Source organism: Tympanuchus pallidicinctus, unplaced genomic scaffold (genome assembly GCF_026119805.1).
Source record: "Tympanuchus pallidicinctus isolate F22 unplaced genomic scaffold, pur_lepc_1.0 scaffold4, whole genome shotgun sequence".
NCBI lineage: Eukaryota > Metazoa > Chordata > Aves > Galliformes > Phasianidae > Tympanuchus > Tympanuchus pallidicinctus.
The window spans coordinates 36709244-36732913 of record NW_026294758.1 but is presented as its reverse complement, the minus strand read 5'-3'; the positions used below and the strand labels follow the sequence as shown (position 1 = coordinate 36732913).

At 37.9% G+C, this 23670-nt stretch overlaps 1 protein-coding gene across 4 annotated transcripts; it reads left to right on the top strand.

Moving 5' to 3' along the window:
• Positions 1-204: 204 nt before the first annotated feature.
• Positions 205-23670, top strand: CEP78 (centrosomal protein 78). 4 transcript variants are annotated; one of them, XM_052700770.1, is made up of 16 exons: positions 205-341; positions 2325-2598; positions 2793-2968; positions 3536-3608; positions 4144-4244; positions 5589-5763; positions 7344-7457; positions 7732-7796; positions 11367-11475; positions 12906-13041; positions 13972-14017; positions 14643-14786; positions 17945-18022; positions 20154-20320; positions 21842-21995; positions 22851-23670. In XM_052700770.1, the coding sequence occupies exons 2-16, from the start codon at positions 2346-2348 to the stop codon at positions 23361-23363; spliced, it is 2304 nt and encodes a 767-aa protein (XP_052556730.1). In that variant the 5' UTR covers positions 205-341; positions 2325-2345; the 3' UTR covers positions 23364-23670. The 4 variants fall into 4 exon arrangements, with proteins under 4 accessions (XP_052556730.1, XP_052556729.1, XP_052556732.1 ...); XM_052700769.1 differs by having other exon boundaries at positions 4141-4244; XM_052700772.1 differs by having other exon boundaries at positions 4141-4244; positions 22856-23035.

Sequence of the window (23670 nt, the reverse complement as noted above, 5' to 3'; positions counted from 1 at the left end):
CCCGAGCACAAGCAGGCCTCTCACAAGGCGCACAATTAAGGCCGAGGTGCCGCGCTCCGCCTGCACACCCAACCCTCCGCACGCGTCCCCAAGCCGCGCAACCCCTCACTGCCGGCGGGGCGGGGCGGGGCTGGGCGGGACGGGCGGTGGGCGCGGCCATTTTGAACGCATGGAGGGGCCATGGCAGAGGAGTGCCCGCGGCGACTTATTGGGGCTGGCTCGCTGCGCTACGTGGCGGCGGGCTGTTGGGCGGTTGGCTGCCAAGGGAACGGCCGCGCGTGTAGGGGCGGTCGTGCGGGCCGGGCGGCGGCGGAGCTGGCAGGCTGGGGAGGAGCTGCGAGGTTAGACCCGTACCCGCTCGTACGGGTGGAACTCGGGGCTGGGCAGGCGGGGGAAGGAGGCGGCCGTGCCCGTGCTGGGCGCAGCTGCGAGGAGACATGTGGAAGGAGGCGGCGGCCCGGCTGCGATAACCCGTCGGGCGGGGGCTCTGCCCCGCTTTGTGCAGGTTGGGCGATGCGCGTTGTCAGGGAAGCGGGGCGCAGAGGGCGGGAGGGAGGCAGGCAGGCAGCGAGGCAGCGAGGCAGCGCCCCTGGTGGCGGGGGCCGGGTGCGGGGTGAGAGCAGCAACGCACCGGTCTGCGCGCTGTGAGCGGGGCTCTGTTGTGCTGGGCGTTGTAAGCGCGTGGCTTGTGCTTGACGGTGCAGGCCGCGTCAGTCCGCTGTGCCCTGCCGGAGACCGGGAGGTGCTTAAGGAAGTGTATCGGCGGGGTGAACATGAGCTCGTGTTGCAGCTCAGGGTGCTGGGCACAGCCCGTGCTTCTGTGAGTGCGTCTCGTGTGGGACCCCCCCCCCCCCCCCGTCTTTTTTTTGAATCCGTACGAACTTTCTGTTTACTGTAAGCTTTGTGCAGCTGAGTATCGCAGGTTTGTTATGTGCTCTATTTTAATGCTAGCCGATAGCAAATATACATATTGCTATATATACATATTTGATAACTTCTTGCTTCTGTACCAAAAATGTAAATTAGTTTTCCTTACTTTCTCAAAGCCAGTCAAGACATTCTGGAGTTTTGTTAGATCTGTTGATATCCCTCTGCAGAAGAGTGCTGGTTTACATAGTGGTTGCTCAGTTGGGAACCTGGATGGCCTTTCTACATTGAATGCTAGGGCCAGGAGCTCCATGGGTGTGATGGGCAAGTGCTGGAGCAAAATGAACCATGAGAAAGAATAGTGATGAAGTACCAGAGATGAAAGCTGTGGTGCTGTACACTGATTCATCTCCTGATCTCTGGATGATTTTACAACTGATGGTCACTTTCTGAATGTGAAGTATTGGACTGCAGTTCACTCATTTCAGTTCCAGTGACCACGATGTGCAAATTATCTAATGCTAGCAACTTGGAGAGCTGAAGTAAAAGGGAATAAATAATAATAACTAGTGAATAAATCGGAGTAGAGGAACTAAGAACAGCGCTATACAATTTCAATCATTAAAGTAATAACTTTTTTTAATCCCAAATTATATTCTCAGAAGTAGCAGTCGTCGCAGGCTTGCACACATCCATTAATTCTCCTTTTCTGAAGGTTCTTGAAGCTTTGTAGCCTTTAACAGTACAAACAAAAATTTGGTATTCTGTGTGGGATACTTAATTCCATCTTGAGTCAATTTGCAGCCCTCAGGCAAAAAAAAAAAAAAAAAAAAAACAAAAAAAAAACATGGGGTGCCTTTACATATTTCCCAAATGGGAATTTAGAGTTATGATTGCAGGAAGACGGTTTATGAGGGTGGATAGTGATAGGACAAGGGGAATGGTTTTAAACTGAGACAGGTTTAGGTTAGATATTAGGAGGGAGTTTTTCACATAGAGGTGGTGATGCATTGGAACAGGTTGCTCAAAGAGGTTGTGGATCCCCATCTCTGGAGGCATTCAAGGCCAGGCTGGATGTGGCTCTGGCCAGCCAGGTTTAGTGGTTGGTGACCCTGCACATAGCAGGGGGGTTGAAAATCGGTGATCATTGTGGTCCTTATCAACCCAGGCTTTTCTATAGTTCTGATAGAGAAAATAACAAGTAGTTCTGCTAGGAATAGCCCTTTATATCTGTTGATTTTTGGGTCAGGAGATTTTCAAGGCTTTCAGGAATCTGCAGATCCTGATGCAACTAAATTAAGCTTTAAAATGAAAATGTGAACTTATCAGTAGTTTGTGCTTGTATGTTAGATTTTTGTGGTTTTATTCAACTAATTCAGTATGCATGCTGAATGGAGGTTGATGCTAAATGAATTTCTTGTTGAAAGAAGTTGATATATTTTTTCCTTATTTTACAGGAACATTTATCAAGTAGAAAAATGATTGATTCTGTCCAAGTAAGAAGACAATGCATGCTGGATTTCTACTCACACTATGAACATCTTTGTGCAGTTCAAGGCTCTGTCCCACTGAAAGCTGTGAAAGTTAACCTGACTCAGGGTACCCTTGATCTAACTGTAGATAGCATCAAAGCTGCTGACTGGACACCACTTTTAGATGCTATTAGGCATGATAAGAGTCTGACTTCTGTTGGAATAAGAAGTTTTCATCAACAAGGTCTTGGAGAATCAGGTTTGTAGGAGTGTCTCTGCTGATATGTATGTTAAAATTGTGTAAAACTTCTGTGTGATTAAGTGCTTGAAAAGGATTGAACCATCCAAGGAATTATTTTTATTTAAAAGCAGCAACAAAATGTTTTGTAATTATGCTTAGTTTCAAGTCAGTAAAGGCTGGGGGTTATCACTGTATAAATTTTTGTTTACTAGGTGTTGAAAGATATAAAACCTACTTTAGAAGGAGAATTCCAGCAATTAGATCAAAAGATTTGACTGGCCAACTATGCAAAGCTGTCAAAGGCTGTCTCAGCATCTCAGATGTACTAAAAAATTTGGAACTGCAAGGTTTGCTTCTGAGGGAGAGAGATCTAATACTTCTTACAAAGGTGAGACTATATTAGTATGCAAATAAATGAAAAAATGCTTGGAGCCTAAGAGGAGCAGCAACTAAACTTTATTTGTGACAAATAGATCATGTTAAAACAGGCACATTTTTATACATGTCTGTGTTATACTGTGTATACATGATTCTTTTGAGATACTTAGTGTAACGTTTGTTTTGTCAAAACCTGTCAAAATCACACAGATTTCCTATGCCCTGATTAAGGAAGGCTTATATGAAAGTTATTAACAACTTTCCTGTGTTGTATGTGGCTGTATCTACATTTAATGTGAATGGCAGAAGAAAAGTGATAAACCAAGATTAAAGCAGGTCTCTAAGGTGTATTAACTAGAATACGTCCTCTAGTTTGTGTTTGAATGGCTTTTAGGAAAGGAAGTGCTGCTTGTTGCACATAGGCTAGGTTCCTCCTGTGTTACAAAATGAACCATCTTAAAGTGAGCTTTACAATGACCTTCCTCCCAGCTCCCTAGGATTTCTTGTAGTCTTGGACTTCTATTTATTTGTATTTTTGAGTTTTGAGTCAGTAAAAAACACTGTTTTTATTCTGAAGGGCTTGGCCACAACTTCATCTCTAGAGAGCATTTCTTTAGCCCACTGTCCAATTGGAGATGGAGGATTAGAAAGTAAGTTGAGAATCAAAAATGTGTCAATATACTTCTTTCTTATAGTTTTCAAATAGATCAGTTTTTGAAGCATTTGTCTTACTAAACTTATTTGTAGTGATTAAAATACACTTTATTCATGAGTTTACGCTATTTAGACTTGAATGTCCTTTCTTGATACTGGCAAATAGCTAAACTACTTAATAATTACAACTGCTAGAAAGAAAACTGTAAGTGTAATATGTAAGTTTGAGATGATGTCATCATGTTGAGATAAGTAAACAGAAATAACACTTTTTTTTGCATGTTCAGATAATCTTTGCTAAGCACCTGCACTGAAATATATAATCTTACAACAACTTAAAGGCATCTTTGACATGGCATTTGCCCACTAAAATTGATTCAGCTTCTTAATATGACAGTGAAAAGATGTTTGTTTTGATAGCCTTATTGTGGTGTGTGTACTTAGTATGAAAGGTTTTTTTTTTGGTTTGGTTTTTTTTTTTTTTTTTTTTTTTTTTTTTTTTTTGTATTTTTGTTTTTTTTTTTCCAGCAGTCTGTCAGAGTGTGAAGAATTCAGCTACTATCAGATATGTTAACTTCACAGGATGTAGCCTTACCTGGCGAGGAGCAGAACACATGGGAAATGTATTAAAGGTAATTTCATCTCATTTCTGGGAACTAAATTTTTGCGGTAACTTAAATAACTAAGAATAACAACTAAATTCAGCTTGTAACAAATCCTTGTCCCATTTTTTAATTTGGTCATAAAAGCAGTGCTAGTCCATGTATTGTATTGAGCTCAAGGAACGGTTCATGACTTTAAATCTCAGGGAAGAGAGATTATGGCAGCTATGTCACAGATTGCCCTCTTAAGATATATATGTATATATATATCCTGAAAACTGTGTTTCATTGTGAGAGGGCTTTTGCCATGTTATTTTTTTTTTTATGCTGAGCTAATTTTTATTGTAATGAATTTCATAAGCCTACAAGTGATTGTCTAGTGAGACTGAATTATTTGTTACTTTTGTTGAAGTAGATTTAAACAACTTAGTATATCACACAAGTGATAATAAAGGAAAATGTTCTGATTAACAATAAGGAAAGTATAGGCTATGCTGTGTAGCCCATACTGATCACTGTGTTATAATAGGACTGAGCTCAAAGGAAGCAGTATGTTTTGGAAGTAAGTTCTTTTACATCCTCTTCCAAGTTTTTCCCAATATATTAATATATAGCAGGATTGAATAACGAATGAGTTGTCATTCTAAGTGGCAGTGAATGTGCAGGCGTGTTTTTTGTTTTGGTTGCTATGTATTTCCTTAACTCTGAGTGTAGAATTAACCTGTGCTATTGAGCGCTTGTTTGTTTTTTTCTTTCAAGCTCTAACCCATCAAAGCATATGTGATGTTAAATGTGTGAACAGTCCTTCTGAAGTTTGTGAAACTGCATTCAGAAGAAGCGTATTTGTGGTGTGGGAAATTAAATATGGTCTTGCTTAAAGAAATAACAGTTTAGACTGTGTTTGTTTTTTTTCAGATGGGGATTAGGGCTGTAAATGATAGCTGTTCTGAGAAGTGCTTTCATCATTGTCGCAAGTGTTTCAAAATGTTTTAAGTATTCTGAAGCATTTAGTAGAAATAATGTAATTGTTTGCTGTTGAAAAACTACTAATTAATAAGCTTGTGACTAGCACAATGTTCTAATTAATGTTAACATTGGCTTGCATGAAAGCACAAAACTTCCTACTGTGTATGTCTTATTCAAGATGCATTGTGAGTGGGCAAAGAAGGTGGTAAGGCGTTTAGAATTCTCAGTTGATATTTAATAACTTCACTGGGAACTGGATGATGTGAACAAACATGACTTAACTGTAATTTTGATGCATGACTTGTATTATAAATGCTTCTACACTCAAACTACTAAGTACTAGTATTTATCTGTTAGTTATTTGTAATGGCTTTGTCTTCTTGCATTTGGTAACGTTTTGTTTCAAAGCACCAGGCAATGAAAAGACATGGTGAAGCTTGGGCTGAAAGTTTACGTTACAGGAGACCAGACCTTGACTATATGACAGGCTTGAGGCGTGTTACTTTCAACTGCAACATGCTTGTTGGAGATCGAGGAGCAAGTGCCTTTGCAGATTGTCTGGGAGAAGACCTGTGGCTTAAAGGTATTGTGATACTGTATTGTGATATAGTAGAGACAGATGGGAAATAAAATTTGCTACCCATTACAGCAAATGTAAGCAGTAGAACAATTCTGTATTTATCTAGGAAAGAATAATCTCTTTGGAAAGCAGTGTCTTCTTAGAGAAAGTGTCCTGTAGGATACTGGAGAAGTACTTTGTTCTATACTACGTATGTATAAAATGACTAATAGTGATAGTACAATTCAAAGCATTCTGTACATGGAATCTATTTCAATACCTAAGCCTCAGAGCCAGATGTACAGATAACATGCATATTGGTATAAGAATTACGGATTGCTTAAGAATTAGGGATTACTTAAGTAAACTGGACATATGGTTGACTATGGGTCCTGATGGGATACATCACAAATGCTGTAGGAGATCCCTGATGTCATTGAGTTCTGTCTCCATCTTTGACTGATCTAGGTGATTGGAAGAGGAGCCTGAATACAGGAGGAAAGCAAACGATACTACTTTTTTCAGGAAGGGCAGAAAGAATTCTGGGGAGTTGTTGGCCAGTGAGCCTTATTTTGATTTTTTGGGAAGGTGGAAAAGTGCTGCCATCCAGAGGGTCCTCAGCAAACTGGAGAGATTCAGTGCAGTGAAGATGAGTTCAGAGTGCTGCACCTGGGAAGGAATAATCCCATGTACCTGTACATGCTGCGGGCTGACTGGCTGGAAAGCAGCTTAGCAGTGAAGTACATGGGGGTGTCCTTTTGTAAACAGTTGACTGTGAGCCAGCTGCTTGCCTCTGTGACAAGGAAGCTGTCATACGTTAGAAGTGTTGGTAGCAGTTTGAGGAAAAATCCTCACTGCTCAGCACTGGTAAGGCCACCACACCTGGAGTAGTGCACTCTTGTGCAGGAGAGAGATGAATCTGCTAGATAGAGTCTTGCAAAGGGCTTCGAAGATGGTCAAGAGACAGGACAATATGTCCTGAAAGCTAAGGCTGAGGGAGCTATTGCTGTTCAGCATGGAGAGAGAAGTCTTAAGGGCAGGTTTCCTCAAATGTACAGCTGTGTGAGAGGAGGCAGAGAAAAAAATGGAGCTGGATTCTATTCAGTATGTCTATTGACAGGAAAAGAGGCGATGGGCACAAACTGAAGCACAGGAGATTCCATCAGAAATGTTAAGAGAGATGTTTTGCTATGAAGGTGACAGAGCACTGGTACAGGTTGTCCACTGAGGTTGTGTAGGCTCCTTCCTTAGAAATCTTCAAAAAAAGATTCAAATCTTGCATCCTATTCAGATTGTGTATATTATGTTACTTTGGGCTGCTGAATTAACTGGTATCCGGAAATATATCTACTGGGAATTTTCAATCACAGTGACTTAACTGTGATTTTGTATTCCTTCATTTGCAGTTGCTTAGCAGTCATTTCTTAATGTTGGTCTGTAATACTGATTATTAATTTCAGAAGTGAAAGGTAGAAATTTCAATGTTCTCCATTCATGTTCTGTGAAACAGGGTCTTTGAAAGGTATGGATTAGATTGTATTAAATATTCACTAGAAGTTATGCCACTCACTAACTTTTTTTTTTAACCTCCCTAAATATTTTAGCACTTGATTTACAGCAGTGTGGAATATCCAATGAAGGAGCAAGGTCACTATTAGATGCTCTTCAAACTAATACAACATTAGTGATTCTTGATATAAGAAAAAATCCATTGATTGGTATGTATCTGTAGCTGCCTCTGTCCTCTTCCGTGTAGGTTTTTTTTTTTTTTTTTTTCTTAGTAACTTGAGTGGGTGAAAATACAATTTTATACAATTGTATTTGGAAAATACAATCAAAGAAAAAAGCATGCAACAGTACTTTGTTTAAGCATTTAAAAGTGGCTGACAAGAGGGGGCAGCCATTAGTTATACAGTGATCTATTTTTATAAATACCTGTCTCATAGGAAATTCTCTCAAAGTGAATTCTTAAGACCTCTTAATTCATTCTAGATCACGTTTTGGTGAAAAACATCATTGAAAGAGTTCTCGTGAATGGAAATAGTGCTAATTCAGAGGTATGTGATAGGCATTTTGTTTTGTTTTACTTGCACCTGGCTTTGCATTGTTTTGTTGTTTTTTTTTTTGGCAAGGTTTTGTTCAGACTTAATCTAAGGCAGCTATTCTAGTTACAAATAGGGAAGTGACACTTAAGCATTAAAAAACTCGCTTAATTTAAACCTTAATTTATTTTGATACTTAATATTGTTGATAATTTACATAATCAATTTTTAAGTTACTCAAGACTATTCTTTCCAGTATTAACCATCTTAAAAAAAAATAAAAAATTCTAGAGATGTACAGCACCTTTTGCCATCTTAGTATGTAATACTGTGTACAGTGCTTAGAGTAACTTCCATAAAATGTCCAGACCATTTAAATACTAAATCCTTTGTTCATAACATAAAAATCTGATTTAGTTGCCCAAAGAGCTAGTAAGCAAATAAGTTTACTCTTGTTTTCTGAGAAGTGCAGCAATCACAGATCCTGTTTTGGAACTTACTGCATTTTGGCTTTGAAAAAGCTTGAAAGTCAGAGCTATGGGTTCTACAGTGAGAATTTAACTAACTGTGAATTTCATTTTGGCATCTCTTGGATTAATATGGTTTTCCATTTCAATGTCTTATTTACCTTTCTGGAATAACTGTGAAAGACTCCTCGGCAAATGCAGTCAACACTTAAAAATGTTGCAGATATGACATGAAAATTGGTATCTGCCTAGTGAGAATGTAGCTCAAGGTGATTGGAAAGTTGAACTATGAAAAGAAGCAATTGTCTGGGGAATGTCCCATTTACTGAGATCGCTCTACTCAAGACATTTGTTTTATATTCATCAAAATAGTTCAGTATACTGTGTCTTACTGTCACTGCTAACAGTCTTACATGTCCAGTTAACAATATAAATGAAAAATAACACATCAGCAGCTTGCTAAATAGCAGCTTCTTCCACAAATTACAACACACCAGACTATAACTATTATCTCAAAAACTCTGGGGGTGGTCTGTTGTCAGTAGCATTTACTGTTTATCATGGTGACAGTGGAGACATTCAAAGTTGGATAATCCTGTTTAGCCAGATGAATACAAACATTTGACGTTGTGGTTGATACTCTTTTGAAACTGAAACATTTACTATCCTAAGCTCAGTTTTTATAGTTGATTTCTTTTTTTTTTTTTTTTTTTTAAGCTCAATTACATAAGCCTTAATGTTATCACAGAATCATAGGGGTTGGAAGGGACCTCCAGAGATCATCTTGTATCTTGATGTAGTACATACTAACAACAGTATTGATGTGTTATGTTTTGCATAGGATTTGGTGCTTTTTTTTTTTTTTTTTTTTTTAAACAATAAAAACTGAAAGAATAAACTTTAGAAGTTGTCAGGAATATCACATCATGACTTGGTTTGGAAGGAGCTCAGTGATCACCCAGTTCCATCCTCCTCCTGTGGATAAGGTTGGCATCCAACTGGACAGGCTACCCAGGGTTCCATCTGCCTCTAGGGATGGGGCACCCACAGCTTTTTTAGGCACCCTATGCCAGCATCTTACCATCATCTGAGTAAAAAATTTGCTTGTAACATCTAACCTAGATCTCCCCTTTTACTTGAAAGCCATTCTCCCTTGTCCTATCACTGTGTAACTTTGTCTGAAACTAGTCAATGGTTTGTTCTTCTAATAAGTTTCCTAACTCACCTGTCGTGTGGAGCCAACTAAAGTTTTCCTTGAATGACTGTCCTTAGGACGTTCTCCACATTCATCTATCTCTGCTTACAGCTTTTTAACTTGCCAGGCTAACTGCTACAAATTCCATGAGTAAAATTCAGAAAATGTGGAATCAGCCACCCCTCAGATATACACAGAGCTCTGCTCTATACTATATAAGCATGGTGCCTACTATGTGAAATCTGATTTTTGCCTAACCTGCTTGTCCAGACAGGAAAAAAGGATGAGGTGCTGGTGTGTTGCTTCCTAAAGTGGAGTTGTGGACTTTTGAATGGCATTGTAATAATAAGCCTAATTACAGAAGATGATGTACTGGCTGTCACAGCCTTTAATGTACTGTTATGACTTTCTCATTGGCTATCAGTCACAACAGTCCCTCACTTCTTACGAAGAAAAGGATGAATCACTTCTTTGCCTTTCAGTAGCATATACATTCTTGTTGTTTGTGTTGTTTTTTCAGTTTTACAAGGTGGGTTGCTAACTAAAGCCTCTAAACATAAGAAATTTTCCCACAAATATAAAGGGACCCTTAAAACAAATGAAGTTGTATTATCCTAGCAGCACTGTATGACTCTAATATTGTGGACTGCAATTGCAGATATTGTATGTAACAGATACTGAAAGTTTGTGTAGTTTCTAGGAGAGACAGAAAAAGTTAAAAATTCACTGAAAATTCCTATAAAATAAATTATTCCCATAGCCTGAGCTTAAGAACTTAGTCATATTTCAACAGTCTTAATATGTTTGCTGTCTCTATTCTTGGGTGTTGTACAACAGAAGCATCTAGAAGCAGGTAGCTATCTTCTCAGTTACAGATGAATGTCAAGTTTAATATACTAGTAGCTGCTGTTTAACATGAAGCAAAGTTACTTTTACTCTCAAAAGTTTAGAGTTGATTTTGTTTCGTAGTTGGAAATGAGCAGCTTACTTATGTCAAGAGCTAGCTCAAAATATAGCTTATATAAGGTTTATTTAAGTCTGAAGGTTTTTCTTTTTAAAAAAAAAAAGAAAAAAAAAAAAAAGAGGGGGGAGTGGGGAGGAAGGCAGTGGGACAGGAAAGGGTCCTACCAGTGATAAAACTGTGCTGGAATTGCTTGGTTAAAACACAGTAAGTGCATCTTTCCTGTGCAATAGGTAGGGATGACATCAGCTTACTGTTCATAGTACTCTGATGTAGGCTTAGGGCTGTCTGAAATAATATTTGCATTAGTATTTGTTACCTGTGATGGCTGCTTCATTAGTGAATTTTGTATCAATTATGCATACTGAAAGCTTTGTGACATAGTAGCTTGATTATCTACATGGAATAATAATAAATAATAACTAATAATAAAACTAATTGGCAGATGAGGAACCTTTAAAGCATAAAGCTGTTGTTGTGAAGAAGTAAACAACTGCTTTTGGTTATTGTTGCCTTAATTATAATTTGGATATTCTAGAGGCAATGAAAATTAAACTTTATATTTTTTTTTAATTACTGACTTTGGTTTAAAAAAAAAAAATCATGTAAGTTAAGTTTTTATTACTTTGGAGAACCCTGGCCTGAGCTAGTCATTCTTAGTAAGACAGCTTGCTTTAGAGAATGAAAAGCAAGAGCCAGAGTTTCCTTTTATGGAGTTGATGCTTTTATTTTCTCTATAAAAGGAAAAGTGTTTTGCTGATAATACAGCATTCAGACTTGCACTGAATCTGTCGCTGAGTTGGGGCGTTGTGGGATTTTTTATTTGCTTTATAGTTTTTTTATTAAGTTGTATGTAATGAGCAGAGGCCTACATATATCTAACAAAAAAATCACTTAGTCTTAAATGAGCACCTTTTTAAATACCAGGTTCTAAAATAACTTTTCTTTCTTTATAAATCTAGTATAAGTGGCTGTCTTCCCTGTCTTCCAAGGATGCTTTGAAAGCTAGACCAAAGAAAAGAACTATTGTTCTAGGAAGTGGTCGAAAAGGAAAAGCTACTATTCGTATTGGTAATTTTGTCTTCATTTTCTTTAAACATTTCATAAATTCATTACAGTCTGTGTTTAAACGTCAGTGTTCTGCAAAATCTTTTTTTTAAAGAATAGTTTATACTTAATAGTGTCTTACTGTTAGAAATTTGTATAGCGAATTTACTCTTGCTTTTAATGTTGCTACATATATGGCTGGCAGAACAGGAGAATACACTGACTTGAATATGGTGAATCACATAATTCTGAGTGCATTCTCCCCACAAGTCTTTGCTTCTAGGACACTTGCTGTAGTGAGTTGTCTATTTTTTTCTGATTTTTGTAGTCTTTCTGTAGCAGACTGTCCTCTGCCAAAACAGACAAGAATGATTTTTCTTCTACTGTTGTACAAAAAATGTTCTTTTTTTTTTTTAACTTCATATAAGCTCATTATAAGCAGTGTATTTAAAATAACATAGGTGTTGTGAATATTTATAAATACAGTTGCAATACACCATTTCTGAATATGTTACTGAAAACTTTACTGTAATACATTTGGCATTTTCATCTTTGCTCCAGTTATCTGGAAGTAGAGAGATAAGCATAATTCCATTTAAAATCTGTAGAAATAAACTCTGGTTGAGCAGAGTAATGGGAGAAGAAAATACCTTACTCAAATACAGGATCCAGGAAGGGAGAAGAATGTTGAAAAATAAACAAACTCAGCCAACCTCTCTTGCCTTGCTTACTTGCTGAGAACAAACTGAAATTTGGAATACAGTTAGTAGAGTTCTGTATTTCTGCACCATTAAAAAAAAATTGGTTGCTTTACTGCATGTTCTCAAAGAATGAGTAACTTCAGTCCGCTCCCGTTTAACAGTTTTGAATTGGTTACTTTTACTAATACATGATGCTTTGGTGATCATTCTACCTTCTAAATTTCTTTGCATTACGGTATAAGACTTGAACAATGACAAAAGGTTGAAGCAGTGAATATGAATTTTCATTATTATTCCTGTTAAGTGGTGATATTGCTGGTGGTCTGTGGAAGTGACAAAAACAAATCCCAGCTTTAGGCCATCTTGGAAAAGTTAAAAAATACTTTTCTCACTTGAACCACTAGAGGGCTATTTAAAGAACATTGGGCTGTCTGAGCTGCAAGTTCAGAGAAGTTAGTTGAATAACTCAGATTACTCATATGAATAAAACTCTCTGTGTGTGGAACTTTGCACTCTTTTCTGATACAACAGTTAAGCATACTAGACTGGAAACACATTAGCTGGCCAGCCCTCCTTTTGAGAAACAAAACAAAAGTTAGTTCTTGAACACTTCATTAAAATAAGACTGAAAGATGGATTTCCCACAGCCCCTGTTACTACTTCAGAGATTTTGCTTATAAATAATAAACTCTGATTTTATATGTAAATCCCTAGGTAACATGAATTTTCTCATATTCTTGCTATTCAATACAGGATTAACCTCTAAAAAATCTGTGAGTCCTGGGAAAAAGAATATATCTGTGAAAGACAGTTATTCACCAAAGCCACAACCACCAGGCACAAAAGACTTCCTTCCCTGGCGCACTGCAGAACGTGCAAAGAGGTGCAGGTGAGACCTTACTACAAGGGGAGAATACTAAAGCATAAAAACCTGCATGTAGGAGAGAACAGCATTTTTTTTTCTCTTAAATACATGTTTGAAAGTTGAACATTTAAAAAAAAAATAAAATAAAAATCTGAAGATATGAGAATTCTTTAAGGGTGTTACAAATCCTGCTCAAGTAAATTTTGAAAATATACACCATAGGAATCAACAAGTGTACAAAAATCTTGCTGACTTGTTCGTTTGTTACTCATGATTTATCAACGTTGTGTAGCTGAAAATGTAATTTACTGCAAGCTTGGAAATGTATAATTGATCTAGGGTCCAGTTCAAACTGTTTAGGTAGTCTGCCCGTCTTTTCTTTCTACTTTGTTTCCCTACTGTCAGTATTATTACTGCCTAATAACTATCTTAACAGTATGAAGTTGAAGAAAATATTAATTTTACAACAACACTTGGAAGTTGTTATACTTGTTGTTATGCTTCTCTTCCAACAGCATGGGGGGAAAAAAATGCGCACACAAAAAAACTATAACCACAGATCCTTCGATATTGCATGCTCAAAGTTGAGGTCATTCAAATGAGCATACAAAAAAATTTACCTAATGCTTTATCGTTACTATTTTTATTAAACCTTTTTTTCTAGAGGTTCTGGACACTAAATTCTTCTGATTTTATAATAAACTGAGCAAGTTACCTATTGAAGGTGTTGTTAGCATCCAGTAATGCTGCCCTTAATCATGATTAAGTAGGAATAGTAGCAGAACAGACTGTGGATGTAATGAATGTTAAAGGAATGCTAAAAGTGTCTAACACTGTTTTAAGTGTTAGACTTTTCCCTAGAATTTCACATCTCCTAGAACCCTAGGAAATAGAAGTAGCAATGATGACAAGATAAATTCCTGTTTTCAAAATGTTTCTTTTCTGACTTTTTAGGGGAGAGCCAGTGGACAATTCTGAAGAGTTACCAGTGAAGATTCAGGTACTTTCTTACTCTCATGGCAGTTTATCTCTTAGATGAGTGCCTATAAAAAGATGTGTGCTCATTAGAATCTTAGTATCTAACAGTTGAAAACGAAACATTATAACTTAGTTTCTTTGTCTCATAGAAGTGCAGAGTAAGTTTTCTTCAGCATTCGGTTGAAAATTTGGTACTTAGTTTGTTCCCACTTCTTTATCACTAGCTTTTTATCTTACTCTAATTGGCAAGCTGGTCCATCCTGAGGCTATAAGGAGAATTCACATTTTTTTCTCTTGGAGATGCTGCTTTCTCCTTTCCTCTCTTCCTTCTGCTTTTGAACTATTTAGTTTTACATACTTGAGTTTGAATCTATCTGAAACTACCAAATTGTGGGGGAGGTAGGTGGAGGAAGGGAAGAAATCTCTTCCCTTTTCATCTTCCTATTCCATTGTTGTCCTCTCCCAGCCTTCTCTTCTTCCCTGTACATCAGGAAGAAACTGCATAGTTGGACAGGTTGAATGTGCATTTTAATGGACTTAAGGAAAGTTTTACATTTAAATAAAGCTTTTGATGCTATTCAATTTTTTATTTTATTGCATGGATTGATACTGCTGCTGGACGTGGTTTTGTTTTATGACGCGATCAGATGGGTATTCCTGTGAAAGTGACTGTAGAAAGTGCTTCAACATCTGAAACTGAAGAGACTGAAGATTTAGAAGATGTAATCCATCATCCTGTTTTGACAAAATCCCAAGATAAGGTTAATGTAACAGAGTATCAACAATTCCAGGTAAGAAGCATGTTTTGTGCCCTAAATTTCATGAATACCAGTGATATCAATTCAGCTATGTTTGAAAGGTGGAATATTAGGTGGGTAAGGAGTTGGTTAGATGATTGCATTGTGGTCAGTGGCTCTCTGTGCAAATGGAGACCTGTAACAGGCAATGTCCCTCAGGGATCCATCTTGAGACCAATACAGTTCAACATCTTTACCAGTGACATAGATGATCGAATTGAGCATACCTTCAGCAAGTTTGCTGATGTCACCAGGCTGCGTGGAGTGGTTGACAGAGCAGAAGGAAAGGATGCCATCCGGATGGACCTTAGTAAACTTGAACAGTGGGCCCTTGTGATCCTACAGAGGGTCAACAAAGCAGGGTGCAAGGTTCTGCACTTAGTCGAGATAATCCCAGATCTGTATACAAACTGGGAGAACTTGAGAGTAGCCCTGCCAAGAAGGATTTAAGGGTCCTGGCTGATGGGAAACTTAACAAGTCAGCTGTGTGCTTTTGCATATTTGTTCTTTATTCCAGCTGCTACTTTGGTAGTTATAAATAAATAAAAAATTAAGAGTAGCAGTGAGAGTACAAATATCTTCCCAGGGCACATTCTAATGAAATTAAAACAAAGGGCATGTTTAAGTGAGCCCATAACTCTACTGTCCTATTCTAGTTATGTTATAAAGATAACATGCTCACTCAGAGATATAATCTCACGTGTTGTTAAGATTTGAAATTTGAATGGAGAAGCTATATTGCCTCCAAGTACATACTGCTTAAAATAAGACCTGCAGTTGGTTTTCATGATGGCTGTCTTGTGCACAACATTTAGTGGACAAACTGCTCAGGTCTGTAAATATGAGGATGACAGAGCTGTCTTTAGATAGCCACAGTGAAGTCAAAACTTCATGCTGTTGCAGATCTGCATTCAGTGGCAAAGTTAGGATAGCTTAGAGTTAATAGGAAAAGCAGAATGACTACAGATAGAGGGTAAATAATACTGTGACTTTTTTCAGCTAGTGTATACTTCAGGCTTGTCATTTTTCTCTGGAAATTTTATTCAGGAATGTTTTCCATGGGCCTGAGTTAAAGTTGTGTAGGAGCTTTCTTCTTTGTAAGTGGTTTCATATTAATACTGTGCATGTGCAGCACACTGATATTGTGCTGCACAGTGATTTCAACACTCTCAGCTAGAGTATTGTTGGAATTGTGAAATCCATGTCATATTAATATTGTGCCAGAAACTTGTATGCAGCAAGAACCTCACTGTTTTCAGGAACTACTTGATGTTTTTGTTCCCGGTATTTGGAGAGGGTGGAATATTAATTTCAGGACACAATAATTAGAGCGTGAAGAAGTTCAACAAGGAGAATTTTGAAGTCCTGTTGTTCCTGGAGAGGAACAACTCCAGGCACCAGTAGATAAAGGGAGCTGCCCTTATAGAAGGGAACTTCACATAAAAGCACCTTAATTTCCTGGTGCATGTCATATTGAACAATAGCCAATGCTGAAGGCCAGCAAAGAAGGTCAGTAGTATTCTGGGCTCCATTAGGAAGAGTTCTCAGCAAGTTCAGAGACATGGCCCTTCTCCTCCTCAGCCATGGTGAGGCCATATCCAGAGTGCCGTGTTCAGTTCTGGGCTTCCCAATGCAACAGAACCATGGACATCCTGGTGAAGGGTCCAAGGAACAGCCATGAAAGTAACAAAGGGACTGGAGCATCTCTCTTATTAGGAAAGGCTGTTTATTAGGGTGTTCAGTCTAAGGTAGAGAAGGCTCAGGGGGAATCATTAACATGTTTAAATTTATGAAGTGAGAATGCAGAGAACACAGAGCTAGTCCCTTCAGTGCCAAGTGCCAGTACAAGAAGCAGTGGACACAAACTGGAAAACAGGAGATTTCGTCAAAAACATCAGGAGAAACTTCTTACTGTGAGGGTAACCAAGCACTGACATAAGTAATCTTTTGATTACGTGTAGTGCATCCATTAGGAAGGGAAAACTTGTGATTAATTTGTTTCCTGAGAAAACTACAAATTTTAGGGATATATTTGAAATATATCAAAATTGGCTCCAAATGCAACCATCTAGATTTTCCTGATTTTGTTTTGAATTGTTTTTTAGTTATATTAAGAACATAATTGTAGTGTTGTTTTCTATATTTGATAAACAAAACACTTCCGAGTTCCATAGTTATGTATCTGATAGCGCTGTTTAAGCAATATTGGGCAGTTCCCATATCTTTTTGTTATGCTGACGTAAAAGCAGTGTTTCACGCCATGAGAGAATGAAACTAACTATTTGCCAGCAATTAATTGTGAGGTCTACTTTCCCTGCATCTTTACATATTCTTCCATTTCTTAATTTTCCTTTCCTATCTTGTATCTTTTTCTGTTTATCATATGGCGAGATGATTCAACATGCTGTTTTGGCAGAAAGTGATGTTTTTCCAGGTTAGTGCTCAGCCATGTTGATGATTCGTACTTGCCAGTGTGACTGGCTGAATTTCAGAAATAGATCAAGACGAATGGCAGAAGTCTGTGGCTAATAATGTGAGACAGGAAGTGATGGACACTTCAGCTGTCGTGACTGGACTTAGGTTGTTAATCAGCAGTTATCACACTGATGCTGGGATCAAGAGTTAGCTTGAGGAGTTGATCTAGCTGAGAAGCAATCAAAATGTTCAGTTGTAGCAGGATTTGTCATGTTCTGCTACTGAAGTGGGACAATCGTGTGGGTAGCACAATGATGAGATTGCAAAATAGGAATAAACAGTAAAAGATGGAAACTCCTTACACAGCTAGCATGCCAGAAAAGATCAAACATCTTTGATGTGACTGAATGACTAGGATTTGACTTCATTATGCGACACCTTGAGAACTTAGCATCCTTCTGCTCAAGAAAAGGATTTAAGCATTCTATTCAGTTGAAATACAGTTTTGTTTTCATCATTCACAAAAAATGCTTGACATACCAAACTTTTAATTTCTGCTTAAATAGAAGGTAAGATTTGATAAATACTTGTTCCTTCCACTAGAGGGAATTTGAGCTGTCAGAGCTACTTAATGATGAGAATGTAGTTGAGGGAACTTGCGGATCTTAAAGTTGTTGCTTTTACATGTTGTGTTCATGTGTAATACATTTGGAAATAAATCTTCTGTTTTGTGATAGCTGGAGCTGGAAGAATGCATGGAAAAACTAAAGGAAGAACAAAGAGCAAGAGTCACTGCTGAGGAACGGATAATGGAGGTAGTAATTCTTAACTATTTACCATCTTTACACCAATCAAACTACTCACTTACGTATTTGGAGTAATTTTCAGTAACTTCCTAACTCATAGCTTCCAGAACTTCAGTTCAAAGTTATATGGATCATTCACTAGCCTAAGGACAATGATGAAACCTACATTTAGTAATGTGTTTGTTCTGTTGATCCTATTCCAGAACCTTGAACTCCTGGCTGTGCTGAACTTCCAATGTACTTCATTCTTTAGGTCTATCAGTTACAAACAGGAGCATTTTGGCATGTTTTTCCTTGAGAAAAGGATTTGTTCTGCTTGAAAGTTCTAACAGTTACAGTTCTTTGATTTGCACTGAGAAGCTGTGTATTTGTAAATATATACTTTACTTATGCTGTTCCTTTTATTTATTTAACCATTCCTGTTGATGATGAAAATCTCAGATGCATTTATGGGTAGTTAGCTTGTTGGCCATAGTTATGAGTTACTATTGCTGACCTAGATAAGACCCTTTCAATTTAAGGGTAATCACTAAGCAGAATTCTTTGCCACAGAGTTAAAGTAATGTAAAATAAACAGATTTTATTCTTAGATGTGATCTGCAGTGGGATGAATAAAAAAAGAGTGGCCAGCAGGGAGAGGGAAGTGATTGTACCCCTCTACTGTGAGGCCTCATCTGGAGTACTGTGTCCAGGCCTGGGGCCCTCAGTATAAGAAAGATGGAAAGCTTTTGGACCAAGTCCAGAGGAGGGCCACTAAGATGATCAGAGAGCTGTAGCACCTTTCCTATGAAGAAAGGTTGAGGGAATTGGGCTTGTTTAGTTTGGAGAAGGCTCGTGGAGACCACATTGTGGTATTTCAGTAGTTGAAAGGAACATACAAACAAGAGGGTGAATAACCATTTACTTGGGTTGATAGTGGTAGGACAAGGAGGAATGGTTTTAAACTGAGACAGGGGAGTTTTGGGTTAGATATTAGGAGGAAGTTTTTCACCCAGAGGGTGGTGACACACTGGAACAGGCTGCCCAAGGAGGTTGTGGATGCCCCATCCCTGGAGGCATTCAAGGCCAGGCTGGATGTGGCTCTGGGCAGCCAGGTTTAGTGGTTGGTGACCCTGCATATAGCAGGGGGGTTGAAACTAGATGATCTCTGAGATCATTTTCAACCAGGCCATTCTGTGATTCTGATAGTGGTGGTACCTTTTTGAACTTTAACAATAAATGGTGCCCAGTACGGTGAGCAAATTTCTCCCAAAAGAATCTGTGCTTTATAAGGTTCATTGTTGTTCTTCATTGTGGATATTCCTATTCTGTCATGTGCAGTGGGCTCTGATAGTTGTATTTATATATTTTCTAGGTTAAATATCCCCTGCAGGATGTCTGTCTTTCTCATGCTAGACTGCCTGGGGTTGTACCTTGCCTTAAGGGAAGGGATAATCTAAGTAGCAGCAATATCTAAAGTTTTTCACTTACTAGTTTAACAGCTAGAGTATACTACTTAGATCTCTGTTTTCTGTTCTCTGTTGTAAAAGATGAAAGAGAGCCTGTGGTAGCCGTGATTATATAGCTAAAATAAGTGAATGACAATGCTTCTCTCATACAAAAACCCCTGTGTATCCTACAGCTGTCATTCAGCTCTAGATAATCACTGATGTGATTCATGTTGAATATGAAGAAAATGTAGGTTATCTTAGTTCCATTTCTGACGTGCGCAGAGGTGGTAAGATAGATAATATGCATTCCCTACGATACAGAGAGATGAATATAGGAGAATGATGGCCTTCATTATGGTTTTTATAAGTAAAAATAAGTTATTTGTGAATGTATTATATGTCTGGAGCTATGTGATTTAAAAATAATGGCTTTTTGCTTGCACTTGCTCTGCACTGTTCAGTGCATACTGCAGATAATGCTGAATCATCAGTTTTGAGTTCTTGACGCAAGTTCACATATGGTAGCATAGAATTGCATCTGTAGACAAACAAACCTGTTCCATGTGGCAGTGCTCTGAATAGTTCTGGTACAGGAAGCTTGCCATTAGTTATTTTGCGTATTTCTTTTTGTGATCTCTACAAGCTTGCAAAGATGTTTGCTTATTTTTTGAACTGGGAATGATAGGAATGGCTTTACTTTTTTTCTTTAGCTGGAAGTTGAAAATGCAAGGCTGAGGAATCTAAATACTTCTCTATCTGAAGCTCTTCATGCACAGTCGGTAACCAACATGATTTTGGAAGATGAAGGTGTTCTAGGCAGCATTGAGAACTCTTTCCAAAAGTTTCACGCTTTTTTAGACCTCCTTAAAGATGCTGGGTAAGTTCTCGCTTTACTTGAGTTTAACTGTCTCTGTTGAGATTTTATTATAGTTATGCTCTGAATTAATTATGTGGCCTTCCTTCAGCTCTCTAGAACTGTAGTAGTAAAGAGCTAAGGGAAAAAACGAATTGCTGTACATTCTTGCGTTCGTTCCCTTTGTTCAGTGACACAAGCACTGTCCCACTGAATTCAAGGATCTGTCCCTCACAAAGATTTTGAAGAAACGTGTTTCCAAGAGCAAGAAAGCTGCTATTAAAAAATCTTTGCTCAATCTTTGTTGGATTGTCTGTCGCTTTTAGCATTCCTGTGGTTCAAAAGGCTTAGAGTGCAGTTGATCTGGCTTCAGAAAGTTTTGGGCCCCTTTCTGCTGATTGATAGAAAGGAAGATGGATGAAAATATCCTCTGTACTTAAGTTTTAGATTGCTTATTAGATCTTGAAATATTCAAGAGAACACTGATTAAAGTTTATATTAATATTCTGACATATTTTGTAGTGTCTCAGAGTTTGGTTTACCGTTCTCATTCATCAAACTTAAGTCCTTAAACCTGTTCTTGTAAGGTTTATTTAGCAAGCCATGGCATATTTGCCTGGTAGAACGAGGGAAAGACATGAAAATATGCTGTAGCCTACTCAGATGTTCAGAGAAGGCTACAGTTTTATTTGCCTTCCTTGCCTCCTGCCACCCCTTCCGTTCTCCAAATTACAGTAATGAAGCTCAATGTAGACTTCACTGTGAAGTAATTTTCTATTTTTTAACCAATCAGTGGAGTTACCATTACTTCTAGGATGAATGTCAAACTTTGGAGAAAGGGAAATGTGTTCTCTTTTTTACATCAAAGATATGTTTTTCAAATGTGCCACACCTTCAGTCAGCATTTGTTAAAATTACTGGGAGTAGTTGAATAATGCTCATCGTAGGTTCTTTCACATAGGGAGCTGCCCTGAAACTTATAAAATGCCAATCAAAAAGACTGGCTTCCTCAGTAAGCTTCTCTGATGTGCTGTGTTATCAAATGGGGGCAGCAACTTCTCACTTACTAAGACTTAGGCAAGCAAACCTCATATTGACAGGTTTGGCTGACTACTAAGCTGGCAGATACAACAACATGACTGTATTTGTGAAGCATATAATTGCATTTGGCTGTTAAAGGTGATGCTAGTTTGGGAGATGTGCACAAAGTTTCTGCTTGAATGATACAGTTTTAGTCTTTGTTCTGCCTGATAGGGAGAATGTTTGCTAGTATCCTGCTCTGAGATCAATGCTAACTGGAAGAACTTCATTACTTGCCCTGGTAACACTGAGTCAAAACTGACAGTTTAGTACATGCAAGCTAATTAGTGCGAAGATGAGAAAATAGCTTTCACCACCTGTTTTGATCTTCTGTAGTCTGTTTTGGGCCTCTTAAAAATGGAAAAATGTCTTCAAAAGTTCAAATAGTTACTGTTTCTTCTGGTTTGAAATTTGTAGATCTTTTACATGGATAATAATTTAGTCTTATTTAACTTTGTTTTACAGACTTGGACAACTTGCTGTATTAGCTGGGATAGACCAGTCAGATTTTGGTCTTTTGGGACATCCACAAATGAATTCTACTCTCAGTAAACCTGCTAATATGCTAAAGGAGAAGTCCTTTGAAGAAGGAAGACAAGAACATGCTCAAAACAGCCAGGTCAGTCTATCGAGGGAGTTCTAGCTGTGGTGTACTTGATGCAATTTTAACGAATTTTCCAGCAGTTTTTCCACTCCGGACGATTACCCAGTGATCCAATTATCACAATTTTTTTCTGTAGCTGTATTTTACAGATGATAGCAAATCAGTGCTTCAGCTTTTTAAGTAATCAGCATTTTCCACATTTGCAGTTGGAATATGTTAAAAGTAATGGGAGTAATTGAGTAATTCTATCATAGTTCTTTCACATAGCTGTTGTTCCACTTGCAACAGTGGTTTCTCTGTGATGTTAACTTGTTCACAGACCTAACCATGATTTTCCTAATTCCACTACATTTAGAAGCCTGAATTGAAAGTATTTAAGTTATATGTGGCAAAAGATGAGTACAAAAACCTCCAATTAATTTTTACACTATCTCATACTTTCTCCTAGGATTGCATGGTTTAGATTCTTTTGGCAGCTAAGTATTGTGGGATAGGTTACTGGTATCAAGCTGCTGTAAACTCATAGCATAGTGAATTTCAAGTATTTCAGAACGTTTGTAGAGAATGTGCTTTGGCTCCTGTACTGTGACTGACTCATTTCTGTAGCATAAAGTTCAAGCTAATAGGGAAACAGTGAAATATACCTACTTTCTCATGACCACTTTAGCAATCTTCTGAAACTTGATTGCTTTGTAAGTAATAAAGGTTATTATAAGGTAATAACTCTTATAATATATAAGAGACTGCTCTTGTCTTTGAACGTTTTCTATGTTATGTGAATACTTTATTTTGCTATGTAGATTTTAGCATATAACAGTTGCAGTGCTGGATTTTCTCTATCACAATCTTTACCAGAATCTCTTATTTCAGAACAGAGATGGGAACATCCATCTTTCTCCTGGCGCATCTCAATCTCAGATGTTTGTGAACTTCTCTGCTCTTAAAGAAATGCATGAATATCAGACTGCTGTGCAACAGCTGCAGCCAGCCTTATGGAAAGAAAAGGAAGCTCAAGCAACTGACCAAACTAAAGAGGATAAAACTCGAAATGGCACTCCAGCATTGTCTGAGAGGAGAGTCAAACAGAATGAACAAGCAAAAGGACATCATTCAACAAGGCAGGTGGTTACTAGTCTGAATGCATTTACTGATTCGAGCGTAAATATTAAACATAACGGTAGCGGGACATCCAGTTCTTCTGGTGAAAAAAGCAAAAATTGTTTCTCAAAGAAATATATTCCTAAAGTGACTGAAACTGTAATTGCTAATGATGAAGAAAGAGGAGAACAAAGTAGACTGCAAATGGTAGACCATTCTGGAACTGACATTGTAGAATCTGTGTCTGAAATACAAGAAAGTATACAAAGCATTGCCAACACTTGAAATGTTTGGACTGTTCATTACATATGCAGGGTTAAAAATAAGTTTTGAAGTTCTGTGCAAGTTGAGAAATTTTCTGTAAAGCAATGTAGACTTGAAGACTTAGCATTCCATAGTAGTAGTAGTATGTAGTAATAGTTTTGTTTCATGTTTACAGCACTTTTCAACAGGTTTGTGTTTTTTTGAAATGCATTATGTACTGGTACCCTTCACTTTTTACCACTTGAAAAGAATTTCCTGGAGTATGCTTTTGTCATTGATCTTTTTATAGAGTGTAAATGTTTTCTGCTAATAAAACAGTTTAAATTTA

Bases quoted from the DNA above. Each gene is read 5' to 3' on its own strand.
- CEP78 (XM_052700769.1), top strand. From the start codon at position 2,346: ATGATTGATTCTGTCCAAGTAAGAAGACAATGCATGCTGGATTTCTAC. The intron at 3,609-4,140 runs GTAAGTTGAGAA...TTTTTTTTCCAG, and splicing joins TGGAGATGGAGGATTAGAAA to CAGTCTGTCAGAGTGTGAAG. The intron at 7,797-11,366 runs GTATGTGATAGG...TTATAAATCTAG, and splicing joins GAAATAGTGCTAATTCAGAG to TATAAGTGGCTGTCTTCCCT.